Source organism: Nansenia antarctica (assembly GCF_963989245.1).
Source record: "Nansenia antarctica genome assembly, chromosome: 6".
Taxonomy (NCBI): Eukaryota; Metazoa; Chordata; class Actinopteri; order Argentiniformes; family Microstomatidae; genus Nansenia; species Nansenia antarctica.
The window spans coordinates 47064698-47086374 of record NC_137676.1 but is presented as its reverse complement, the minus strand read 5'-3'; the positions used below and the strand labels follow the sequence as shown (position 1 = coordinate 47086374).

The window sequence follows — 21677 nt, the reverse complement described above, 5'->3', positions numbered from 1 at the left end:
TAAACAATATTTATTATAATGTAATCATGTGTGTCGAGTACCTGTCTATGCGGATCTGCCAGTAGGTTTCAGAGGAGAGAGGGATCCAGCTAAGCTGTCCAGAGAAGTAGTCACTCTCAATTTCACCAAAGCTCACCACACTGCCCTCAGCACTGTTTCTAAGGGAGGAGGTCAAACCAAGGTCAGTCACTTACCAGTACAGGTAAATAATGTAAAGCAAAGAACCACAACACAAATACTATGTATTATACAGTTACTACTATACGGGTACAAGGTGAGGCCTTCTATTTACAAAAAGTATATGTTTATATTTGACTTGTATATAATATTTATTCTTAGAGTTCTGTCAGTCTCCCCCATCCCCCAACCAATCCATGTTAGTGTAGCTACCTCACGAATGAGCCACTACCTGGGGAGATAACTGTCCTGTTGCGTTTTCCGTAGCTGCGTTTCCAGGTTCAGAGCACGCTGGCGTCCGCGTTGTGACTGCCGCTTCTGTTTCCCTGTCCTGTCTTTTTGTGTCCTGTCCTAAAGTGTCTATGGTTTCTTGTTTTCGGCGTCTACCTTGTTTTGTGTGCCCGTCTTCCCCCGGAGGTCTCTGCTTTTTATTTTTCTTGTTTTCTTTTCCAAGTATTTTTTCACTTTGTTTTGTTTGATTTTTTCGCCGACCTCCGCTGCTTTCCCCCCCGCCATCTCCCGCCTCTCACTGCCTCCACTACCGGACTACAGTATTCACCGCCTCCACTACCGGACTACAGTATTCACCGCCTCCACTACCGGACTACAGTATTCACCGCCTCCACTATCAGACTACAGTATTCACCGCCTCATCGTTCCTGTCCCACGGCTCTGTGTTGCCGACCGACCTGCTGCGCGCGGCTCTCAGACATCGCTAGCCTGGCCGTGCTGTGCTACTACCCTCGTCCCGGGAGGTAGCCACCACTCCCTCCCCGGTTTGGGGGTTGCCATCTCCGCAGGTGAGTGTCAGTCCTTCCCAACCTTCACTCACTACTGCGGGATTTGGTCGCTGGCATGGCACGGCTAGGCTGGCCGGCCGCGCGGGTTCGGTCCCAGGCTGGCAATACAGATGACAACGGCAACGGCGGCACCGCGCTGTCGCTCTGGTTCACTGCCATGCTTACACGGCTGCCCACCAACTGCTGGTCGCTCCCAGCCTATCCACTGACCTGCTCCCACCTGTACTCTGGTCTCATCTTCAGCTTGGTTTCGCCCTCCTGCTGCTCCTGTCGTTTTGCCCTGGACTCCCGGCCATCTCACCTGCCCCCCACCTGTGTTTACCCCTAGCCTGTGTGCCCCTAGCCTGTGTTTTCCATGTCCCCTATATTGTCAGCGTCTTTGAGCCTCGGAAAAGCGCTATATAAATCCAATGAATTATTATTATTATTATTACCTGCTCAGGTAGACAGAAAAGAGGTTCTGAGAGACCAGTCCTTGGCTCATCATGTTGTCAAAGACGGGCGTCGCCTGGGAAGAGGCTATGGAGGGGAAGGCCAGACCCAGGATCCCATCAGCCACCATGTTGGCCATAAAAGGAGCCTCCGACTCACTAAGGCCAAAGATCTGCTGTTGCACTGTGATCCCACCCACCTGTACCATCAGTCAGTTAATCAATCAAGTTTTATTTAAATTGTGGTTTCCTCAACAACAATACAACTTAGTTACCAATTAACTTATTTATAATACAATGTGTCACAATGCTGCTAAATGCAATGCTTTGGTTGGATTACAGTACCTCAACAGTATCATAGGCCAGTATTCCAGTCATGCTGCCAGTTCCATACTGAATATCCAAAGACTTGCCGGACCATTGGAAGGTGCTGGATTCCTCAGGGTTGAACTTCTGATGGTTCTCTACAAAACATAAAAACATTTCATACAGATCAGGTACAGTAGATATGCTCTTTTCAACTGTATGATGTGAATGTTAGTATTTAGTATTTAAAAGGATATCACCAGTGTGCACTGTGGGGGAAGACAATGATGTACATTTAGCTGTAAATATACAGTACATTCATTATATTGTAGTGTTTTTGAAAATGGAGAACCAACTCCTAGTACACTGTACACCTCAGGGTGCTCCAATCATAGGGAAACCTCAGAACGTTGGCGCTGTCTGGCGAACAAGCCCGCGTTCATACCAGTGTATCGTTCGCCAGACAGCGCCAACGTTCGGAGGTTTCCGAACGCGAACCGGCGTTCGGAACTGCCGGTGTGAAAGCCCTATCAGACAACCATACTCACGGCAAGCCTGGCTGGAGCAGTAGACAGAGGGCACCCACAGGTTGGAAGAGCCGGTGTCAAAAATAACTTTGAAGGACTGGGGGGGAGTGCCAATGGAGATCACACCATAGTAAGCCAACTGGAGGGAGGCACAGGAGCAAAGGCATCACTTCAGAAGACTATTGGAACAGTCAACTTTCCACAAACAAACAAATGGTAAATGGACTGCACTTACGTATATAGCGCCTTTTTTGCTGCTCCAAAGTGCTTTATAATGGCCTCTCATTCACCCATTCACATACCAATGGCGGCAAGCTGCCTTGCAAGACGCTGGCCCACTCACTGGGAGCAATTTTGGGGTTCAGTGTCTTGCCCAAGGACACTTCGACATGTGGCCAGCCGGGGCTCGAACCGCTGATCTGCCAACTTTGTGATCATTAGACAGCGACTCTACCTCCTGCGCCACAGCCGCCGACAAACAAGCATGAACCCTTTTCAATCCTCCATGCTCAATGCTTAATGTACAATAAATTCAAGCAAAACATGTACTGTTTCATAGGCCTAAACAATGTAAGTCACAAAATACAGTTGTTAAATGTTGGATAATGATATTCTGGAGATTCAGAATCCTGGTTGAGCACTCAGCCCTTGTTCGAGAACTCACATCATAATCATTGGTCATGCCCTCATTGCCTGACTGGTCACTCTTGGCCATGTAGTTGGAGGGGAACTTCTTCCTGTACTCGTCCCAACGAAAGTCAGCACACTGGCCTTCCAGGTTGGGGGTTGGGTGTGACGCTAACAATGCCAACCCGTAAAAACAAACTACCATTACAGAAACTAAATTGAGAAAACCTATTGACATCAGGCCCATAGTAGACCGCAGCCACCCAAACTACTACTACTACTAGGGCCTAAAACGAAGACCTGCCTTGGAGCATGGAATGTCCGAACCATGTATGAGACCTCCAAAACAGTTCTCAGTGAGATGAAGAGGTACCACCTGGACATCCTGGGGATAAGTGAAAGTCACTGGACTAGCTCTGGATGTCAAGTGCTGCATGATGGATCTGTCATCCTCCATTCAGGCCATGAGAATACCCACACACATGGCATAGCCATCATAATCTAAAAGGAGAAAGCCAAAACCTTGCTGGAATGGGAACCAGTAAGTGCCTCAACTCAAAGTTCAGGAAAAAATCAGCACCATCTTACAGTGCTATGCACCAACCAATGAGGCTGAAGTAGAGGTCAAAGAGGATTGGTACAAACACCTACAAATGGTGGTTTCAAAGGTACCCCAAGACAACATACTTCTCATAACTCATAGCTGTTCGAGCATACCGGGGTGCAGATGCCTATAGCGACCACTACCTAATCACTGCCACCATCAAGCTCAGGTTGAAGAAGTCAGACCCACAAGGCCAGCGACAGAAGAAACTGGACATTGCAAAACCCCAGTATCCAAAGAAAAACAAGGAATTTGTGTTGGAACTTGAGTTTGTGGAAGATTTCACCTACCTGGGCAGCCTCATCAGTAAGACTTCTTTCCTAAATTAGATTTAGATTAGATTTCCTTTCTAAATATGTCAATTGAAAAAGTATAAACAGAAATATCTGTGTTAGAATACTTTACACTAGATTAGTTTTACTATGTAGTGTTTCTAGGGATGGAAATCGAGGAATCAAATTGTTCAATGCATTGGAATTGTACGCCTCCAAGGTTATCGATTCCTTTTATCGATGTACGTTTGTCTGACACAAGACGTTTTCACGTGGAACAAGTTAACCAATCACAGCGAGTAGTTTCTCACTTTGTACTTTTGGTTTGCTCCGCTAATGTTACGGAGTTGACTACATCACATTAGCCAAAGTAGTGATAAATATGATTCCACAACTGGATACTACTTCATTTCCAATCATAGTTAGTGTTGGGAATTTGTATTAAAATAACTAGAAGTGATAAATCATGTACTATGTGGTCATTTAAATAATATGTGACTGAGGTCAGTTGAGAAAAATGAGAAGGTCACGCAAAGCCAAAAGAGAGGTTCTGTTTTTGAGCGACATGAAGAAGAAAAGCTCCTGACTAAAAGAAAGTATTATGATTCAAACCGCCTGTAAATTACTTATTTTTACCTATGTGCTAACAACCATTTTACACCTGCTGTTATGATATTCTATTTTCCTGTACTGATTTTATACTTTCATAACTAATGATTAATGATAAGTCTATTCTTCTATACTGTATTTTAACTTGTTAATCAAATCCCAAGTCATGGGACTCAGTTATGTTTTCACAAGCTATTCTGATAAAGGACACACTGACCTAGTCATGAGGGAATGGGTTTGAAGATCAAATAACTGGCCAATTAGTGCTTTAGAACGCACGTAGAATTAACTGTATAAAAATGTCTGTTCATCCTAAAAATATAACTGTGTGCATATGCTTACTGATTTCTTAATGAAAAACAAACAAAACTTCAAATGCAATGAAAACATTTTATTTATATAAAATATATAACTATATAAATGGAGTAAAAGAATACATGAATTGTGGTGGGGCAGAGACAGGTTGGGGTGTTGGGGGTAAAGGATGGGTGTTGGGGGTAAAGGATAGGTGTTGGGTGGGAAAAATAAACCAAACAAAAGCATCACAGTAGATGCCTGCAACCGTGAGAGGTTTGCACAGTTCACCAGATCGGCAGCTCGGCCCCGGGGCTGTGATATGAGATATGTGATATGTGATATGAGGTCTGGATACATTCCTCTGTCTTGTCAGCCATGACCTTAGCCTGAAAAAAGGGTGAAAAATAAAATAAAACACCTTTACAAAAAAGCTATAAACACACTGGGTATTTCTGCTATCTTTTTACAACTAGTTGTTACCACCCAAGTTGTTTTTTTTACAGTGAATACTGAGGTCATTGCATTCACATTTTTCAATGTGAATTGAAATGAACAATTCAATGAACAAAAAATCCTGAAACTAACTATTGATCCATATAACAAATAAAGATGAGTAATGAGTTTGAATAAAGATCTACAATGACAATAAACAGTACAACAGTGTAACAGAGAGGGACAGTAGGAGTACTGCTTACAGATTTGTCTTTTCCTCGACCTCTTCGAATGGCACTCCAGAGGCCACAGAAGCATCCACCTCCTCTCTTTCTCCCTTTCGTCTTAGTAGGCTTGACCAGGGTGGTGTCAAAAACTGCAGCAGACTTGAGGTCCTGGTTAGGCTGAAGCAGACTGGCTGCAGGCTGGCTGCACTTGAGGTCCTCACTTGCCTGGAGCAGGCTGGTGTCAACCACGACCACAGGCTTGACAAGGTCCTCACCAGGGTGGACCATTTTCACCATGGGCTCCCACACCATGCTGTCAAGGCCTGCCTCACCTGAGGCTCCAGGCTGGATGGAGGTGGTCACCTGAGCCACTGAAGCTGGCTTGAGGTGCTCGCCAGAAGGCAGCAGGCTGGTACCAGACCGGAACTGTTCATACTCCTCTCCCATCGCTAGGAGGAGTTGAAACTCAGCAGAATCCATGGTCATCTTCGTCTCCCACACCATGCTGTCAAGGGCTGCCTGGCCAGCAGTGAGCAGGTTGGCCTCCAGAGTGGGGGGTGAGGCGGGGGAACAGTCATCCAGAGTAGGGGGTGAGGCTGGGGAACAGTCATCCAGAGTGGGGGGTGAGGCTGGGGAACAGTCATCCAGAGTGGGCGGTGAGGCTGGGGAACAGTCATCCAGAGTGGGGGGTGAGGTGGGGGAACAGTCATCCAGAGTGGGGGGTGAGGCGGGGGAACAGTCATCCAGAGTGGGGGGTGAGGCTGGGGAACAGTCATCCAGAGTGGGGGGTGAGGCTGGGGAACAGTCATCCAGAGTGGGGGGTGAGGCGGGGGAACAGTCATCCAGAGTGGGGGGTGAGGCGGGGGAACAGTCATCCAGAGTGGCGGGTGAGGCGGGGGAACAGTCATCCAGAGTGGGGGGTGAGGCGGGGGAACAGTCATCCAGAGTGGGGGGTGAGGCGGGGGAACAGTCATCCAGAGTGGGGGGTGAGGCGGGGGAACAGTCATCCAGAGTGGGGGGTGAGGCGGGGGAACAGTCATCCAGAGTGGGGGGTGAGGCTGGGGAACAGTCATCCAGAGTGGGGGGTGAGGCGGGGGAACAGTCATCCAGAGTGGGGGGTGAGGCGGGGGAACAGTCATCCAGAGTGGGGGGTGAGGCGGGGAAACAGTCATCCAGAGTGGGGGGTGAGGCTGGGGAACAGTCATCCAGAGTGGGGGGTGAGGCTGGGGAACAGTCATCCAGAGTGGGGGGTGAGGCTGGGGAACAGTCATCCAGAGTGGGGGGTGAGGCGGGGGAACAGTCATCCAGAGTGGGGGGTGAGGCGGGGGAACAGTCATCCATCCAGTATAGGAAGTCCTCACAGACTGCTGGGGCATAGAAATACTTCTTTCCTCCCAGTATTTCAGCATAGCACTGACGGGTGTATTCGCTGTCAGGCTCTTTGAGGGAATTGAGTAGCATCATCCTCTTATATGACTCTAAAAAGAAAACCATTGTAAATTAGATTTACAGCAGAAGTACAGCATTTTTTTACTCACAAAAAACCCCAAACATTGGAATTCTTCAGTCATTAAAAACTACACTAGTATTGTCATTTATGACTCTCACAACTTTTTTTGGGACTTGATGTACTTGGTATGTTTAAGTTGATAGGTAATGACAAAAAAACAGTGAACATTGATCTTGGCTTCTTTTATACAACAGTTAGTTCCGACCAAGTAATTTGATTGGACAAGAGGCATTTCATGAGTTACGATATACAGTAACAGCACTGGGACTTTTAACTATATGTATCACTCCGCCGCACAGATGTTCTACTAAATGACCGTTAATTAGACGACATGTTTGTGTTCAGGTTACTAGGCAACAGTCCATTTGAAGTTCAGTTGCGGAACTATTTTTTGTTTATTTTTATGATTAAATAAACAAACGAATCATAATCTGTTGTCGCTTATTACTGTTAACTAATAAATCGCGCTGTAGAACTGTTGTATAAAAGCAATATCACACTCGAGGTCGTGCTGTTATACTGAATATCAGCACGGCTGTGATCATCTTCGGTACTCGGCCTGCGGCCTCGTAGGCCTACCTACGACCGAATCACAGCCGTGCTGATATTCAGTATAACACACTCCCTCTCGTGTGACATTGCTTAATTATAGACTTTCACTGATATTCCATTTCGACTCAGACTTATATTTTCAATAAAATATATAATTTTTAGACCTTAATTAAAATAATAATGTCATCATTCTCACCTGAAAAGATGTCGTCCTCCATTATGTCGGCTGCAGGCTGGCTGCACTTGAGGTCCTCACTTGCCTGGAGCAGGCTGGTGTCAACCACAACCACAGGCTTGAGGTCCTCACCAGGGTGGACCATTTTCACCATGGGCTCCCACACCATGCTGTCAAGGCCTGCCTCACCTGAGGCTCCAGGCTGGATTGAGGTGGTGACCTGAGCCACTGAAGCTGGCTTGAGGTGCTCGCCAGAAGGCAGCAGGCTGGTACTAGAACAGAACTTCTTCCCTCCCAGTATTTCAGCATAGCACTGAGCGATGTTATCGCTGTCAGGCTCTTTGAGGGAATTGAGTTGCATCACCCTCTTATATGACTCTAAAAAGAAAACCATTGTAAATTAGATTTACAGCAGAAGTACAGCATTTTTTTACTCACAAAAAAACCCAAACATTGGAATTCTTCAGTCATTAAAAACTACACTAGTATTGTCATTTATGACTCTCACAATTTTTTTTTTACTTGATGTACTTGGTATGTTTAAGTCGATAGGTAATGACAAAAACAGTGAACAGTGATCTTGGCTTCTTTTATACAACAGTTAGTTCCGACCAAGTAATTTGATTGGACAAGAGGCATTTCATGAGTTACGATATACAGTAACAGCACTGGGACTTTTAACTATATGTATCACTCCGCCGCACAGATGTTCTACTAAATGACCGTTAATTAGACGACATGTTTGTGTTCAGGTTACTAGGCAACAGTCCATTTGAAGTTCAGTTGCGGAACTATTTTTTGTTTATTTTTATGATTAAATAAACAAACTAATCATAATCTGTTGTCGCTTATTACTGTTAACTAATAAATCGCGCTGTAGAACTGTTGTATAAAAGCAATATCACACTCGAAGTCGTGCTGTTATACTGAATATCAGCACGGCTGTGATCATCTTCGGTACTCGGCCTGCGGCCTCGTAGGCCTACCTACGACCGAATCACAGCCGTGCTGATATTCAGTATAACACACTCCCTCTCGTGTGACATTGCTTAATTATAGACTTTCACTGATATTCCATTTCGACTCAGACTTATATTTTCAATAAAATATATAATTTTTAGACCTTAATTAAAATAATAATGTCATCATTCTCACCTGAAAAGATGTCGTCCTCCATTATGTCGGCTGCAGGCTGGCTGCACTTGAGGTCCTCACTTGCCTGGAGCAGGCTGGTGTCAACCACGACCACATGCTTGAGGTCCTCACCAAGGTGGACCATTTTCACCATGGGCTCCCACACCATGCTGTCAAGGCCTGCCTCACCTGAGGCTCCAGGCTGGATGGAGGTGGTCACCTGAGCCACTGAAGCTGGCTTGAGGTGCTCGCCAGAAGGCAGCAGGCTGGTACCAGACCGGAACTGTTCATACTCCTCTCCCATCGCTAGGAGGAGTTGAAACTCAGCAGAATCCACGGTCATCTTCGTCTCCCACACCATGCTGTCAAGGGCTGCCTGGCCAGCAGTGAGCAGGTTGGCCTCCAGAGTGGGGGGTGAGGCTGGGGAACAGTCATCCAGAGTAGGGGGTGAGGCTGGGGAACAGTCATCCAGAGTGGGGGGTGAGGCGGGGGAACAGTCATCCAGAGTGGGGGGTGAGGCTGGGGAACAGTCATCCAGAGTGGGGGGTGAGGCGGGGGAACAGTCATCCAGAGTGGGGGGTGAGGCTGGGGAACAGTCATCCAGAGTGGGGGGTGAGGCGGGGGAACAGTCATCCAGAGTGGGGGGTGAGGCGGGGGAACAGTCATCCAGAGTGGGGGGTGAGGCTGGGGAACAGTCATCCAGAGTGGGGGGTGAGGCGGGGGAACAGTCATCCAGAGTGGGGGGTGAGGCGGGGGAACAGTCATCCAGAGTGGGGGGTGAGGCGGGGGAACAGTCATCCAGAGTGGGGGGTGAGGCGGGGGAACAGTCATCCAGAGTGGGGGGTGAGGCGGGGGAACAGTCATCCAGAGTGGGGGGTGAGGCGGGGGAACAGTCATCCAGAGTAGGGGGTGAGGCTGGGGAACAGTCATCCAGAGTGGGGGGTGAGGCTGGGGAACAGTCATCCAGAGTGGGGGGTGAGGCGGGGGAACAGTCATCCAGAGTGGGGGGTGAGGCTGGGGAACAGTCATCCAGAGTGGGGGGTGAGGCTGGGGAACAGTCATCCAGAGTGGGGGGTGAGGCTGGGGAACAGTCATCCAGAGTGGGGGGTGAGGCTGGGGAACAGTCATCCAGAGTGGGGGGTGAGGCGGGGGAACAGTCATCCAGAGTGGGGGGTGAGGCTGGGGAACAGTCATCCAGAGTGGGGGGTGAGGCGGGGGAACAGTCATCCAGAGTGGGGGGTGAGGCGGGGGAACAGTCATCCATCCAGTATAGGAAGTCCTCACAGACTGCTGGGGCATAGAAATACTTCTTTCCTCCCAGTATTTCAGCATAGCACTGACGGATGTATTCGCTGTATTCGTCAGGCTCTTTGAGGGAATTGAGTAGCATCATTCTCTTATATGACTCTAAAAAGAAAACCATTGTAAATTAGATTTACAGCAGAAGTACAGCATTTTTTTACTCACAAAAAAAACCAAACATTGGAATTCTTCAGTCATTAAAAACTACACTAGTATTGTCATTTATGACTCTCACAACTTTTTTTTTTACTTGATGTACTTGTTATGTTTAAGTTGATAGGTAATGACAAAAACAGTGAACAGTGATCTTGGCTTCTTTTATACAACAGTTAGTTCCGACCAAGTAATTTGATTGGACAAGAGGCATTTCATGAGTTACGATATACAGTAACAGCACTGGGACTTTTAACTATATGTATCACTCCGCCGCACAGATGTTCTACTAAATTACTGTTAATTAGACGACATGTTTGTGTTCAGGTTACTAGGCAACAGTCCATTTGAAGTTCAGTTGCGGAACTATTTTTTGTTTATTTTTATGATTAAATAAACAAACTAATCATAATCTGTTGTCGCTTATTACTGTTAACTAATAAATCGCGCTGTAGAACTGTTGTATAAAAGCAATATCACACTCGAAGTCGTGCTGTTATACTGAATATCAGCACGGCTGTGATCATCTTCGGTACTCGGCCTGCGGCCTCGTAGGCCTACCTACGACCGAATCACAGCCGTGCTGATATTCAGTATAACACACTCCCTCTCGTGTGACATTGCTTAATTATAGACTTTCACTGATATTCCATTTCGACTCAGACTTATATTTTCAATAAAATATATAATTTTTAGACCTTAATTAAAATAATAATGTCATCATTCTCACCTGAAAAGATGTCGTCCTCCATTATGTCGGCTGCAGGCTGGCTGCACTTGAGGTCCTCACTTGCCTGGAGCAGGCTGGTGTCAACCACGACCACAAGCTTGAGGTCCTCACCAAGGTGGACCATTTTCACCATGGGCTCCCACACCATGCTGTCAAGGCCTGCCTCACCTGAGGCTCCAGGCTGGATTGAGGTGGTGACCTGAGCCACTGAAGCTGGCTTGAGGTGCTCGCCAGAAGGCAGCAGGCTGGTACTAGAACAGAACTTCTTCCCTCCCAGTATTTCAGCATAGCACTGAGCGATGTTATCGCTGTCAGGCTCTTTGAGGGAATTGAGTTGCATCACCCTCTTATATGACTCTAAAAAGAAAACCATTGTAAATTAGATTTACAGCAGAAGTACAGCATTTTTTTACTCACAAAAAAACCCAAATATTGGAATTCTTCAGTCATTAAAAACTACACTAGTATTGTCATTTATGACTCTCACAACTTTTTTTTTTACTTGATGTACTTGGTATGTTTAAGTTGATAGGTAATGACAAAAACAGTGAACAGTGATCTTGGCTTCTTTTATACAACAGTTAGTTCCGACCAAGTAATTTGATTGGACAAGAGGCATTTCATGAGTTACGATATACAGTAACAGCACTGGGACTTTTAACTATATGTATCACTCCGCCGCACAGATGTTCTACTAAATGACCATTAATTAGACGACATGTTTGTGTTCAGGTTACTAGGCAACAGTCCATTTGAAGTTCAGTTGCGGAACTATTTTTTGTTTATTTTTATGATTAAATAAACAAACGAATCATAATCTGTTGTCGCTTATTACTGTTAACTAATAAATCGCGCTGTAGAACTGTTGTATAAAAGCAATATCACACTCGAAGTCGTGCTGTTATACTGAATATCAGCACAGCTGTGATCATCTTCGGTACTCGGCCTGCGGCCTCGTAGGCCTACCTACGACCGAATCACAGCCGTGCTGATATTCAGTATAACACACTCCCTCTCGTGTGACATTGCTTAATTATAGACTTTCACTGATATTCCATTTCGACTCAGACTTATATTTTCAATAAAATATATAATTTTTAGACCTTAATTAAAATAATAATGTCATCATTCTCACCTGAAAAGATGTCGTCCTCCATTATGTCGGCTGCAGGCTGGCTGCACTTGAGGTCCTCACTTGCCTGGAGCAGGCTGGTGTCAACCACGACCACATGCTTGAGGTCCTCACCAAGGTGGACCATTTTCACCATGGGCTCCCACACCATGCTGTCAAGGCCTGCCTCACCTGAGGCTCCAGGCTGGATGGAGGTGGTCACCTGAGCCACTGAAGCTGGCTTGAGGTGCTCGCCAGAAGGCAGCAGGCTGGTACCAGACCGGAACTGTTCATACTCCTCTCCCATCGCTAGGAGGAGTTGAAACTCAGCAGAATCCACGGTCATCTTCGTCTCCCACACCATGCTGTCAAGGGCTGCCTCGCCAGCAGTGAGCAGGTTGGCCTCCAGAGTGGGGGGTGAGGCTGGGGAACAGTCATCCAGAGTAGGGGGTGAGGCTGGGGAACAGTCATCCAGAGTGGGGGGTGAGGCGGGGGAACAGTCATCCAGAGTGGGGGGTGAGGCTGGGGAACAGTCATCCAGAGTGGGGGGTGAGGCGGGGGAACAGTCATCCAGAGTGGGGGGTGAGGCTGGGGAACAGTCATCCAGAGTGGGGGGTGAGGCTGGGGAACAGTCATCCAGAGTGGGGGGTGAGGCGGGGGAACAGTCATCCAGAGTGGGGGGTGAGGCTGGGGAACAGTCATCCAGAGTGGGGGGTGAGGCTGGGGAACAGTCATCCAGAGTGGGGGGTGAGGCGGGGGAACAGTCATCCAGAGTGGGGGGTGAGGCTGGGGAACAGTCATCCAGAGTGGGGGGTGAGGCTGGGGAACAGTCATCCAGAGTGGGGGGTGAGGCTGGGGAACAGTCATCCAGAGTGGGGGGTGAGGCGGGGGAACAGTCATCCAGAGTGGGGGGTGAGGCTGGGGAACAGTCATCCAGAGTGGGGGGTGAGGCGGGGGAACAGTCATCCAGAGTGGGGGGTGAGGCGGGGGAACAGTCATCCATCCAGTATAGGAAGTCCTCACAGACTGCTGGGGCATAGAAATACTTCTTTCCTCCCAGTATTTCAGCATAGCACTGACGGAAGTATTCGCTGACAGGCTCTTTGAGGGAATTGAGTAGCATCATCCTCTTATATGACTCTAAAAAGAAAACCATTGTAAATTAGATTTACAGCAGAAGTACAGCATTTTTTTACTCACAAAAAAAAACAAACATTGGAATTCTTCAGTCATTAAAAACTACACTAGTATTGTCATTTATGACTCTCACAACTTTTTTTTTTACTTGATGTACTTGTTATGTTTAAGTTGATAGGTAATGACAAAAACAGTGAACAGTGATCTTGGCTTCTTTTATACAACAGTTAGTTCCGACCAAGTAATTTGATTGGACAAGAGGCATTTCATGAGTTACGATATACAGTAACAGCACTGGGACTTTTAACTATATGTATCACTCCGCCGCACAGATGTTCTACTAAATGACTGTTAATTAGACGACATGTTTGTGTTCAGGTTACTAGGCAACAGTCCATTTGAAGTTCAGTTGCGGAACTATTTTTTGTTTATTTTTATGATTAAATAAACAAACAAATCATAATTTGTTGTCGCTTATTACTGTTAACTAATAAATCGCGCTGTAGAACTGTTGTATAAAAGCAATATCACACTCGAAGTCGTGCTGTTATACTGAATATCAGCACGGCTGTGATCATCTTCGGTACTCGGCCTGCGGCCTCGTAGGCCTACCTACGACCGAATCACAGCCGTGCTGATATTCAGTATAACACACTCCCTTCTCGTGTGACATTGCTTAATTATAGACTTTCACTGATATTCCATTTCGACTCAGACTTATATTTTCAATAAAATATATAATTTTTAGACCTTAATTAAAATAATAATGTCATCATTCTCACCTGAAAAGATGTCGTCCTCCATTATGTCGGCTGCAGGCTGGCTGCACTTGAGGTCCTCACTTGCCTGGAGCAGGCTGGTGTCAACCACGACCACAGGCTTGAGGTCCTCACCAAGGTGGACCATTTTCACCATGGGCTCCCACACCATGCTGTCAAGGCCTGCCTCACCTGAGGCTCCAGGCTGGATTGAGGTGGTGACCTGAGCCACTGAAGCTGGCTTGAGGTGCTCGCCAGAAGGCAGCAGGCTGGTACTAGAACAGAACTTCTTCCCTCCCAGTATTTCAGCATAGCACTGAGCGATGTTATCGCTGTCAGGCTCTTTGAGGGAATTGAGTTGCATCACCCTCTTATATGACTCTAAAAAGAAAACCATTGTAAATTAGATTTACAGCAGAAGTACAGCATTTTTTTACTCACAAAAAAAACCAAACATTGGAATTCTTCAGTCATTGAAAACTACACTAGTATTGTCATTTATGACTCTCACAACTTTTTTTTTTACTTGATGTACTTGGTATGTTTAAGTTGATAGGTAATGACAAAAACAGTGAACAGTGATCTTGGCTTCTTTTATACAACAGTTAGTTCCGACCAAGTAATTTGATTGGACAAGAGGCATTTCATGAGTTACGATATACAGTAACAGCACTGGGACTTTTAACTATATGTATCACTCCGCCGCACAGATGTTCTACTAAATGACCGTTAATTAGACGACATGTTTGTGTTCAGGTTACTAGGCAACAGTCCATTTGAAGTTCAGTTGCGGAACTATTTTTTGTTTATTTTTAAATAAACTGCGGCCTCGTACCTACGACCGAATCACAGCCGTGCTTTAGTATATATTCAGTATAACACACTCCCTCTCGTGTGACATTGCTTAATTATAGACTTTCACTGATATATATATATATATATATTTATACCAAATGATGCCATGTCCAGGTGGAAACTGCTGCCAATGTCACTCCATGTTTGTTGCTGTCCTGTTGTTTACTTTGTCTACTGTATGTTGTATGTATCGTCACTGTTGCACTTGAAGCATGAAAGTACCATGCCCAAGACAAATTTCCCCTCGGGGACAATAAAGTACAATCAATCAATCAATCAATCAATATTCCATTTCGACTCAGACTTATATTTTCAATAAAATATATAATTTTTAGACCTTAATTAAAATAATAATTTCATCATTCTCACCTGAAAAGATGTCGTCTTCCATGATGTCAAATTTCTGATATAGTTGTCGAAAAACGAATACAAATACAAACTGTTTGCAATGAAGTTATCCGTAAAGCTGTGTCTTGGTTGTCTCGCAAAGAAGAACTGAATGTTTGAGAGTTTGTCAGAACTAAAGAAGGTGCGTCTGCGTGACGTACTCTGTCAGAAGCTTCTTAAATCCAAACACTAGAATGCGATTCGGCATTTCCCAGACAACGACTTCCAATTCGCCTACACGATACGTTGATGAAATGATAGGTCTAAAATCCTCTTGTCACAGTTTACAAAACAGAAATAATAGTATGCATGCATATTGCAAATAAACCCGCTAACTTTGATAATCATACACCCTATTGTCTACCTTCACCATATTTACGTTATTTATTATTTCACCAAGAACATGCTAGATGTCTCACAAGAAAGGAACATTGAAGCAAACATGTGTGTGTGTGCGTAAAACATGGCCGTGCGTAAAGGTGCGTAATGGCGCACCGCGGGGCATCGTCTTCTTGAGCCCACTGTGGACTTTCCACGAAGGTGTCCGTTTCCTTGAGACATACTTGGAACTCCCACGTCGCTTGGAACAAGATCATTTTGAGACAGGTCTTCGAAGTGGGATTACATAAGACGCATCTTGGGAAATATAGCCTAACCATAGGGACTGGGGTTGGAATCGTATGGTGAACAACCTATAAGCTTAAGCAGCGGGCAACAGGTCATCTAAATAATACAGCCTGTGACGTTTTGGTTCTGGTCCATACTGTACTGCGAATCGTGCAAAACTGTTTAAAGTCGAGTCAAGAGAGCGAGTGAGGTGCAACCAAGTGGAAAGATGGGGGGTGGTAGGGCATTTTTTAATTCCAAGGGCTGTACTGTTAATTACAATACCTTTTTATCTACTGTGTAATTTATTTATTTCTGGTGAGTATTGACAGTAATTAGCGATAACGCTACATGGCAACAACAACTAAAAACACTACTAACGATTTGAATCTACCACCAAGCTACAGCGAAATGTAGTTAATGTTGACTGATTTCTTAAAAACATAGAATATGTTTTAATACACAACAGAATGTGTGTGTGTCTAACGTTGCGCAAGACTAGGCTGCTCACACAGGTGGATCACCATGACTAACGGCCGGGGGCCAGAAGAAGAAGATAACACACAGTACACTCGCACACACACCGAACGGAGTTGAAGGCCACATAACTAATTAAAACACTTGCTTACAAATCAAATGGTCACAGCTGCAACAGATTTAATGCTGACAATTAAAAACTACCAGATAGGGGGAGGAGGGACAGCCCAGCCCCAAATGTTAAATCAAAATGTATAAAGACGATGTATCAAGGCGAAACGGGGTTCTTGTCTGGTGAAGCTTCTGCAGTTAACCTATTGACGGCTAGCTGATACTGGCCTGCGGAGGTGAAACTAGATGGGACCCCTTTTCCATGGAAATGAACTATTATTGCTTGCTGATGTGCTTGAATAGATGTTCTCTTAAAGAACAGTTCAGTAGTGGTGCCTAATATTTGATTGGATCATTTTATCTTAAGAAGTTATATCAAGGACGTCTCGTTGAGATTAAACGAACTCGCTTGTAAGTGACGACTCAATTAACTCAATTCTGGAGAAGTTGATCGCCTTACATCACCGCTGGACTGGCCATACAATCTACCTGCCCGCTGGCAGGTGGGCCGCGCTAGTTTTGGGCCGGTCGGGCCGCCCCCCCCCCCCAAAAAAAAAAAAACTTTGAAAAAAAAAAACTAGTGCGGCCGACCCCAAACTAGCGCGGCCCAAAATAGCGCGGCATCAACTAGCGCTGAATCAAGCGGCGGCCCCCGTTTATACTAACACATGGGCTGGCCCAATCACATGCTTAGGCCCTGCTGTCCATCGGCCCCCTCCCCCACTCTGATCCCTCGGCCGACAACCCAAGTGCAGTGTCATGTTCGTAGATAAGATAGTGAAAGGGTGTGCCCAGAAAATTAGGGAGAAAAAAAGTAAGAAGCTAGCAGAGGATGCCTCAAAATGTCAGAAACTGAGCGCATAAGAACCGCCCCAGACCCTGAATATCGGTACTACTAAATATGAAAATAAAAACTGGATACTACTTAATTTCCAATTATAATTAGTTAGCTAGCTTACTTACTTAGATAGATTGCTTAGTAAATGAGTAAACATTTGTGATATGTTTACGCAGTGCGCACCAGTGGCATTTCCAGTCACTCCCTCGCTTCAACTGTGCTTACTCGGGGCCCACCTGCTGTGCTGACGGACGGACCACGATGCCTACAGTTTATTAGCGGATTTCTGCGAGAGCTGACAAGACGGTACATGTGGGAAAACTAGGGTTAGGGTTAGGTGCTAGGGTGCTACGCGGTTAAGGTTAGGGTTGGGGTTAGGGTTAGGGATAGGGTTAGGGTTAGACATGCCAGCATGTACCAAGTCGACGTAGCACCTAACCCTAACCATAGTTTTCCCACATGTACCGTCTTCCCACATGTACCGTAACAGAGAAGCGGAGAGCATTCACATGCAGGGAGGGCTGTCGGCACGACGGCCCGTCGGCATATTGATGCGGCACTCAGGCCGACAATACAGTGTGCGCTGCGCTGTTCTGTCTGTTTATTGTTACTAGCAATTATGTCTAATTGAGTTAACTCGTATTATGCTTACCATCACCAAGTTCTCCCATACTGTGCTTTTGGACTAGTATTGTATGCGTATATCAATGGTAATCAAGTGCTTTGGAGCGAACTTGGTGATGGTAAGCATAATACGAGTTAACTCAATTAGACATATTGCTAGTAACAATAAACAGACAGAACTGTTAAATTAATGTGAAAAAGATGATGATAAATACATATAAAACGGAGGTATGATATATGGCATATATATATATATGGTAATATGGCAGTTTCTCACGCGCCTGTCTCGTTCGAATTCATGTCTACTACGTTCCAGTTCTGCATCCAGATTGAATGCGTGATTCAAGTAGCTTGTGCAAACCCGGGAATGCCATTGACGTGTGAAAAAGCACAACACGGTAATTGTAGGGCATTTAGCTCATGACTGGCAGTCCCAGGTTGGGATTCCATGTAATTTACAGGGAACTATGTGTGAAAAGGGCTTTTGTCTCAAATGAGGTCAAGGAATCGTGCATATACAGTATGTTATTCATATCTTGCAGTAAGCCCTAGTATCTCACTTGAAGTTGTATGTAAATGTTCCATTGGTTTATTATGGTAATTTGGTAATTATAATAAGTAAGTTACTCTTCCATTTAATGACACAACAGAAAATATATGTTATACTCAAGAGATGATAAAACAGCTGCGTTGATGCTGAAAACCTGTGTAGGCCTGCTTTTTTTCCACACAGACAATGTATCAGGAATCGATAAGGGAATCAATAAAGAATCGAATCGATAATGGCATCGGTATCTATAAAATATTATCAATTCCCATCCCTAAGTGTGTGTCCCAATATATTCATATTATTATTGTTATTATATGATTATCATTAGTATCATACAATGAATAGAACATTGATTGAATATCTGACAGAATCAAGATAATGATTAAATAAAAGTAAAAGTAGTTTAATATAGAAGTATCAACTTCTGAATTGAGATGAAAGTGTAGAACCTTTTAATATGTTGACATTCACATCTGCTATCACTCATTAGGCACAGTAATGTTCAGTTCTTTTCTTTAATCTTATCAACACTTTCCTGAAGGAAAGACAAGCTTATGGGGTTATTTGATAACACAAATACAACAGATAATATATATATATGTAAAGTACCAGTCAATTGAATGGGGAAGTGTGTCCACACTTTTGACTGGTACTGTGTATATATAAGATATGTATTATCAAAAGAGTGATATGAAATGTAGAAATAATACTAATGTAAAGTAGCTTTTAGGTACAGTATGTATTTGACTAAATGTATTAGCTTTCTCACAGATATGTTCTTATTAAATGTCTAGGAGAACAAGAGCCTTGTTGACAGACTAAGTATAACTTTATTCTTATATTTTATTATATAAGGTTATTTAAAAGTCATTTATTAATCATTTGTCGTGTTACATGTTACATCATGTTACAAATGGTAAACAATTAATTCAACAGAATTAATGAAAATGTTACAAATGTTACACCCATTTGGTAGCTAACTGGGAATATTGTTCAGTGACATTAAACGACAGATGTATGTTCTTATTAATACACATTAAGTCTGAATGCATATATGTACAGTGTGTACTGTATATGTATATGTACGGACTACAATACAGTAAATTTCTCAAAACACAGTAATTCTCTCATTTGTATGTTCAAACATTTTTCAAATCATTTTCTCATTTAGTTGCATGGATATTTAGTTATAGAAGCTGTGTGTGTTTTGCATGTTTGATATGACATTCCTATGACATTTGACTTGTAGTCTGATGCTGTGGTCACACCGTCGGACGTGTGTTGTTATCAGATGTTAATGCAGTCTTAATGTTAATGCAGTCTGTTGTGCGTTAATGCTTACTTCAGCTGCACGACAAGGTGAGGTTCCCTTCATAAAGGCAAGTGCATTTAGGAGTCGTTTTGAAAAAAGCTGATTACGAACGCTTGACACTGCATCTCAGAACATAATACTTTGATTAATCAAGAAAATATCGAAAACACACTAACAAAAACACTGTGTGGAAACAACTACAATGGTGTGATCAGAGTGACTTTTATTCACAAATATATCTATTTCCATTTTTTGATAAATCAACATCACATGGATGTGAATAAACTAGAGAATGATTATAATTTTACAATGAGCTATTGCCAGGCTTCCTGTACAAAATAAAATAAAAAGTCAGTTATCTCATGTAATTTGGCACAGTTTAGCATATCCATTGTCTTTCTCTTATGGCTGGACAATGAGGTGCATTACAGATACAATACTTTCTTGCAAAGAAATTGAATAAAACATTGCGCATAGTACATAGTATATGAAAATGAAGCCTACAGACTAAGGTAAAGACTGTAATTGTGCTCCCCTGTTTTTGTCGTCTTTCAAGTATTTCCTTGGACATGTTTTCTTTCTCTTCTTCCTGGGGCCTTTCCATTAAAAGTCTATGTTTTTGAAGTCACTGGTACACCTGTACTTGCTACCTGTGTACCTGGTGCAAACCAAGTGGGAAAGACATGGGCATGTATGATGCTGTCGTTTTCCTGGATAAGGCACCTGGAATAGAAGAGTTCATCAAATTGAGTCTTGACCTAAACAAAGCTGGTAATGTTCCATCAATTGTTCCATCAAAAGCAAGATGATACTGAATCATCCAAGGGAGAAGTCAAGAAACATTCACAGCAGTGTTCAGTTCTTAGAGATAAACATTGTGGAGACAGAACTAATCGCTTCCATCTACAGAACATGGTGAGACAAATCAATAGCCTCTGCAGCTTTTCTAAGGCAGCTGCCAAGCTAGTGCTTGATATCATCTTAATTTTGGGCAAAAACAGGGGACAGTGCAATGCATGTAACTGTGTGTGTGTGTGTGTGTGTGTGTGTGTGTGTGTGTGTGTGTGCATGAGTGTGTGAGTGTATAAGAGATTTCTCCTCACCTTGTGGCTGAAGGGGTGGCACTCGTCCCCTTCTACTCCCTGTGGTATACACATACGCAGTCCCCTCAGCCACAAACTGACAGCACAGCATAGTCCGAAACCACACTGTACATCTCTGTCACAAGCCTGAGAGAGAGAGAGCAGATTCTGTTCTAATAGTTTTGCTTTCATTCATTTGCACAGCATACACATTGTCAATGCCTCTTTGATAGTAGCTTAATTCATTAATAATTTCCTTTAAGGAGGAAAACATAGTAATCATAATAAAAAATACTAATATCATTCCCTTTTCTTTTATTCAGTATTTGTTTATTTGTTTATTTAACGGATCCCCATTAGCTTATGCCGTAGCAGTTTACTAATCTTCCTGTCATTCAGTATGATACATTAAAAGCATTTTTAAGTGTTATTAAAATGTTAGGCCATTTGAGATCAACTTGTAATGAATGGACAAGGCATGATTATCTGATTAACTTCTATTCTAACCTTACATTCATCAAACCCAAACATTAGAGGGAGATGAAGAACCAGACCCCACATTTTTTTTATTTCAATTCTATTTTCACCCTTAATTTGTAATATTCATACTGCATTTTCCATACTGCATTTTCATTGAGGAAACAAATAAGAATATTTAATAAAATAAAAATAAAAATAAAAGAATATTTGCAAGTGCAGTAGCTTTTTTTTTTTTTACAAGACCCTGTAAGAATACAATATATGATACAGTACTTCAATAACAAATAAATACATCTAGCCAGCCATATGATATAGGCTACTGCACTGGGGAGCACAAATATATACAGTATATATATGTACATTCAATGTAGTATGATGTTCTGTGGTAACTGAGCGAGGCACTCACCCCAGTGATGACAGCACTCCTGGACCAACTCAGAGACACCAGCAGGACGGAGAGAAGAACAACCCTGGTACCCATGGC

General features: G+C 43.9%; 2 protein-coding genes across 2 annotated transcripts in view; both read right to left on the bottom strand.

Annotated features, from left to right (window-relative positions):
* Positions 1-3073, bottom strand: part of LOC308160621 (pepsin A-like) — a gene marked incomplete at both ends in the record, with an annotated part of 28826 nt that extends 25753 nt beyond the window's left edge. The window contains 5 exons of the mRNA XM_080534565.1: positions 42-158; positions 1412-1608; positions 1754-1872; positions 2263-2380; positions 2906-3073. Coding sequence (XP_080390691.1) covers positions 42-158; positions 1412-1608; positions 1754-1872; positions 2263-2380; positions 2906-3073 — 719 coding nt within the window. The remainder of the gene's footprint in view (positions 1-41; positions 159-1411; positions 1609-1753; positions 1873-2262; positions 2381-2905) is intronic.
* Positions 3074-20234: 17161 nt separating this feature from the next.
* On the bottom strand, positions 20235-21677 carry prok1 (prokineticin 1; the record flags this gene model as incomplete). The annotated part of the gene is made up of 3 exons (XM_080533588.1): positions 21600-21677; positions 20735-20860; positions 20235-20354 (listed from the first exon to the last, which is right to left on the bottom strand). Exons 1-3 carry the CDS (start codon positions 21672-21674, stop codon positions 20235-20237), a joined length of 321 nt encoding a protein of 106 aa, XP_080389714.1. The 5' UTR covers positions 21675-21677.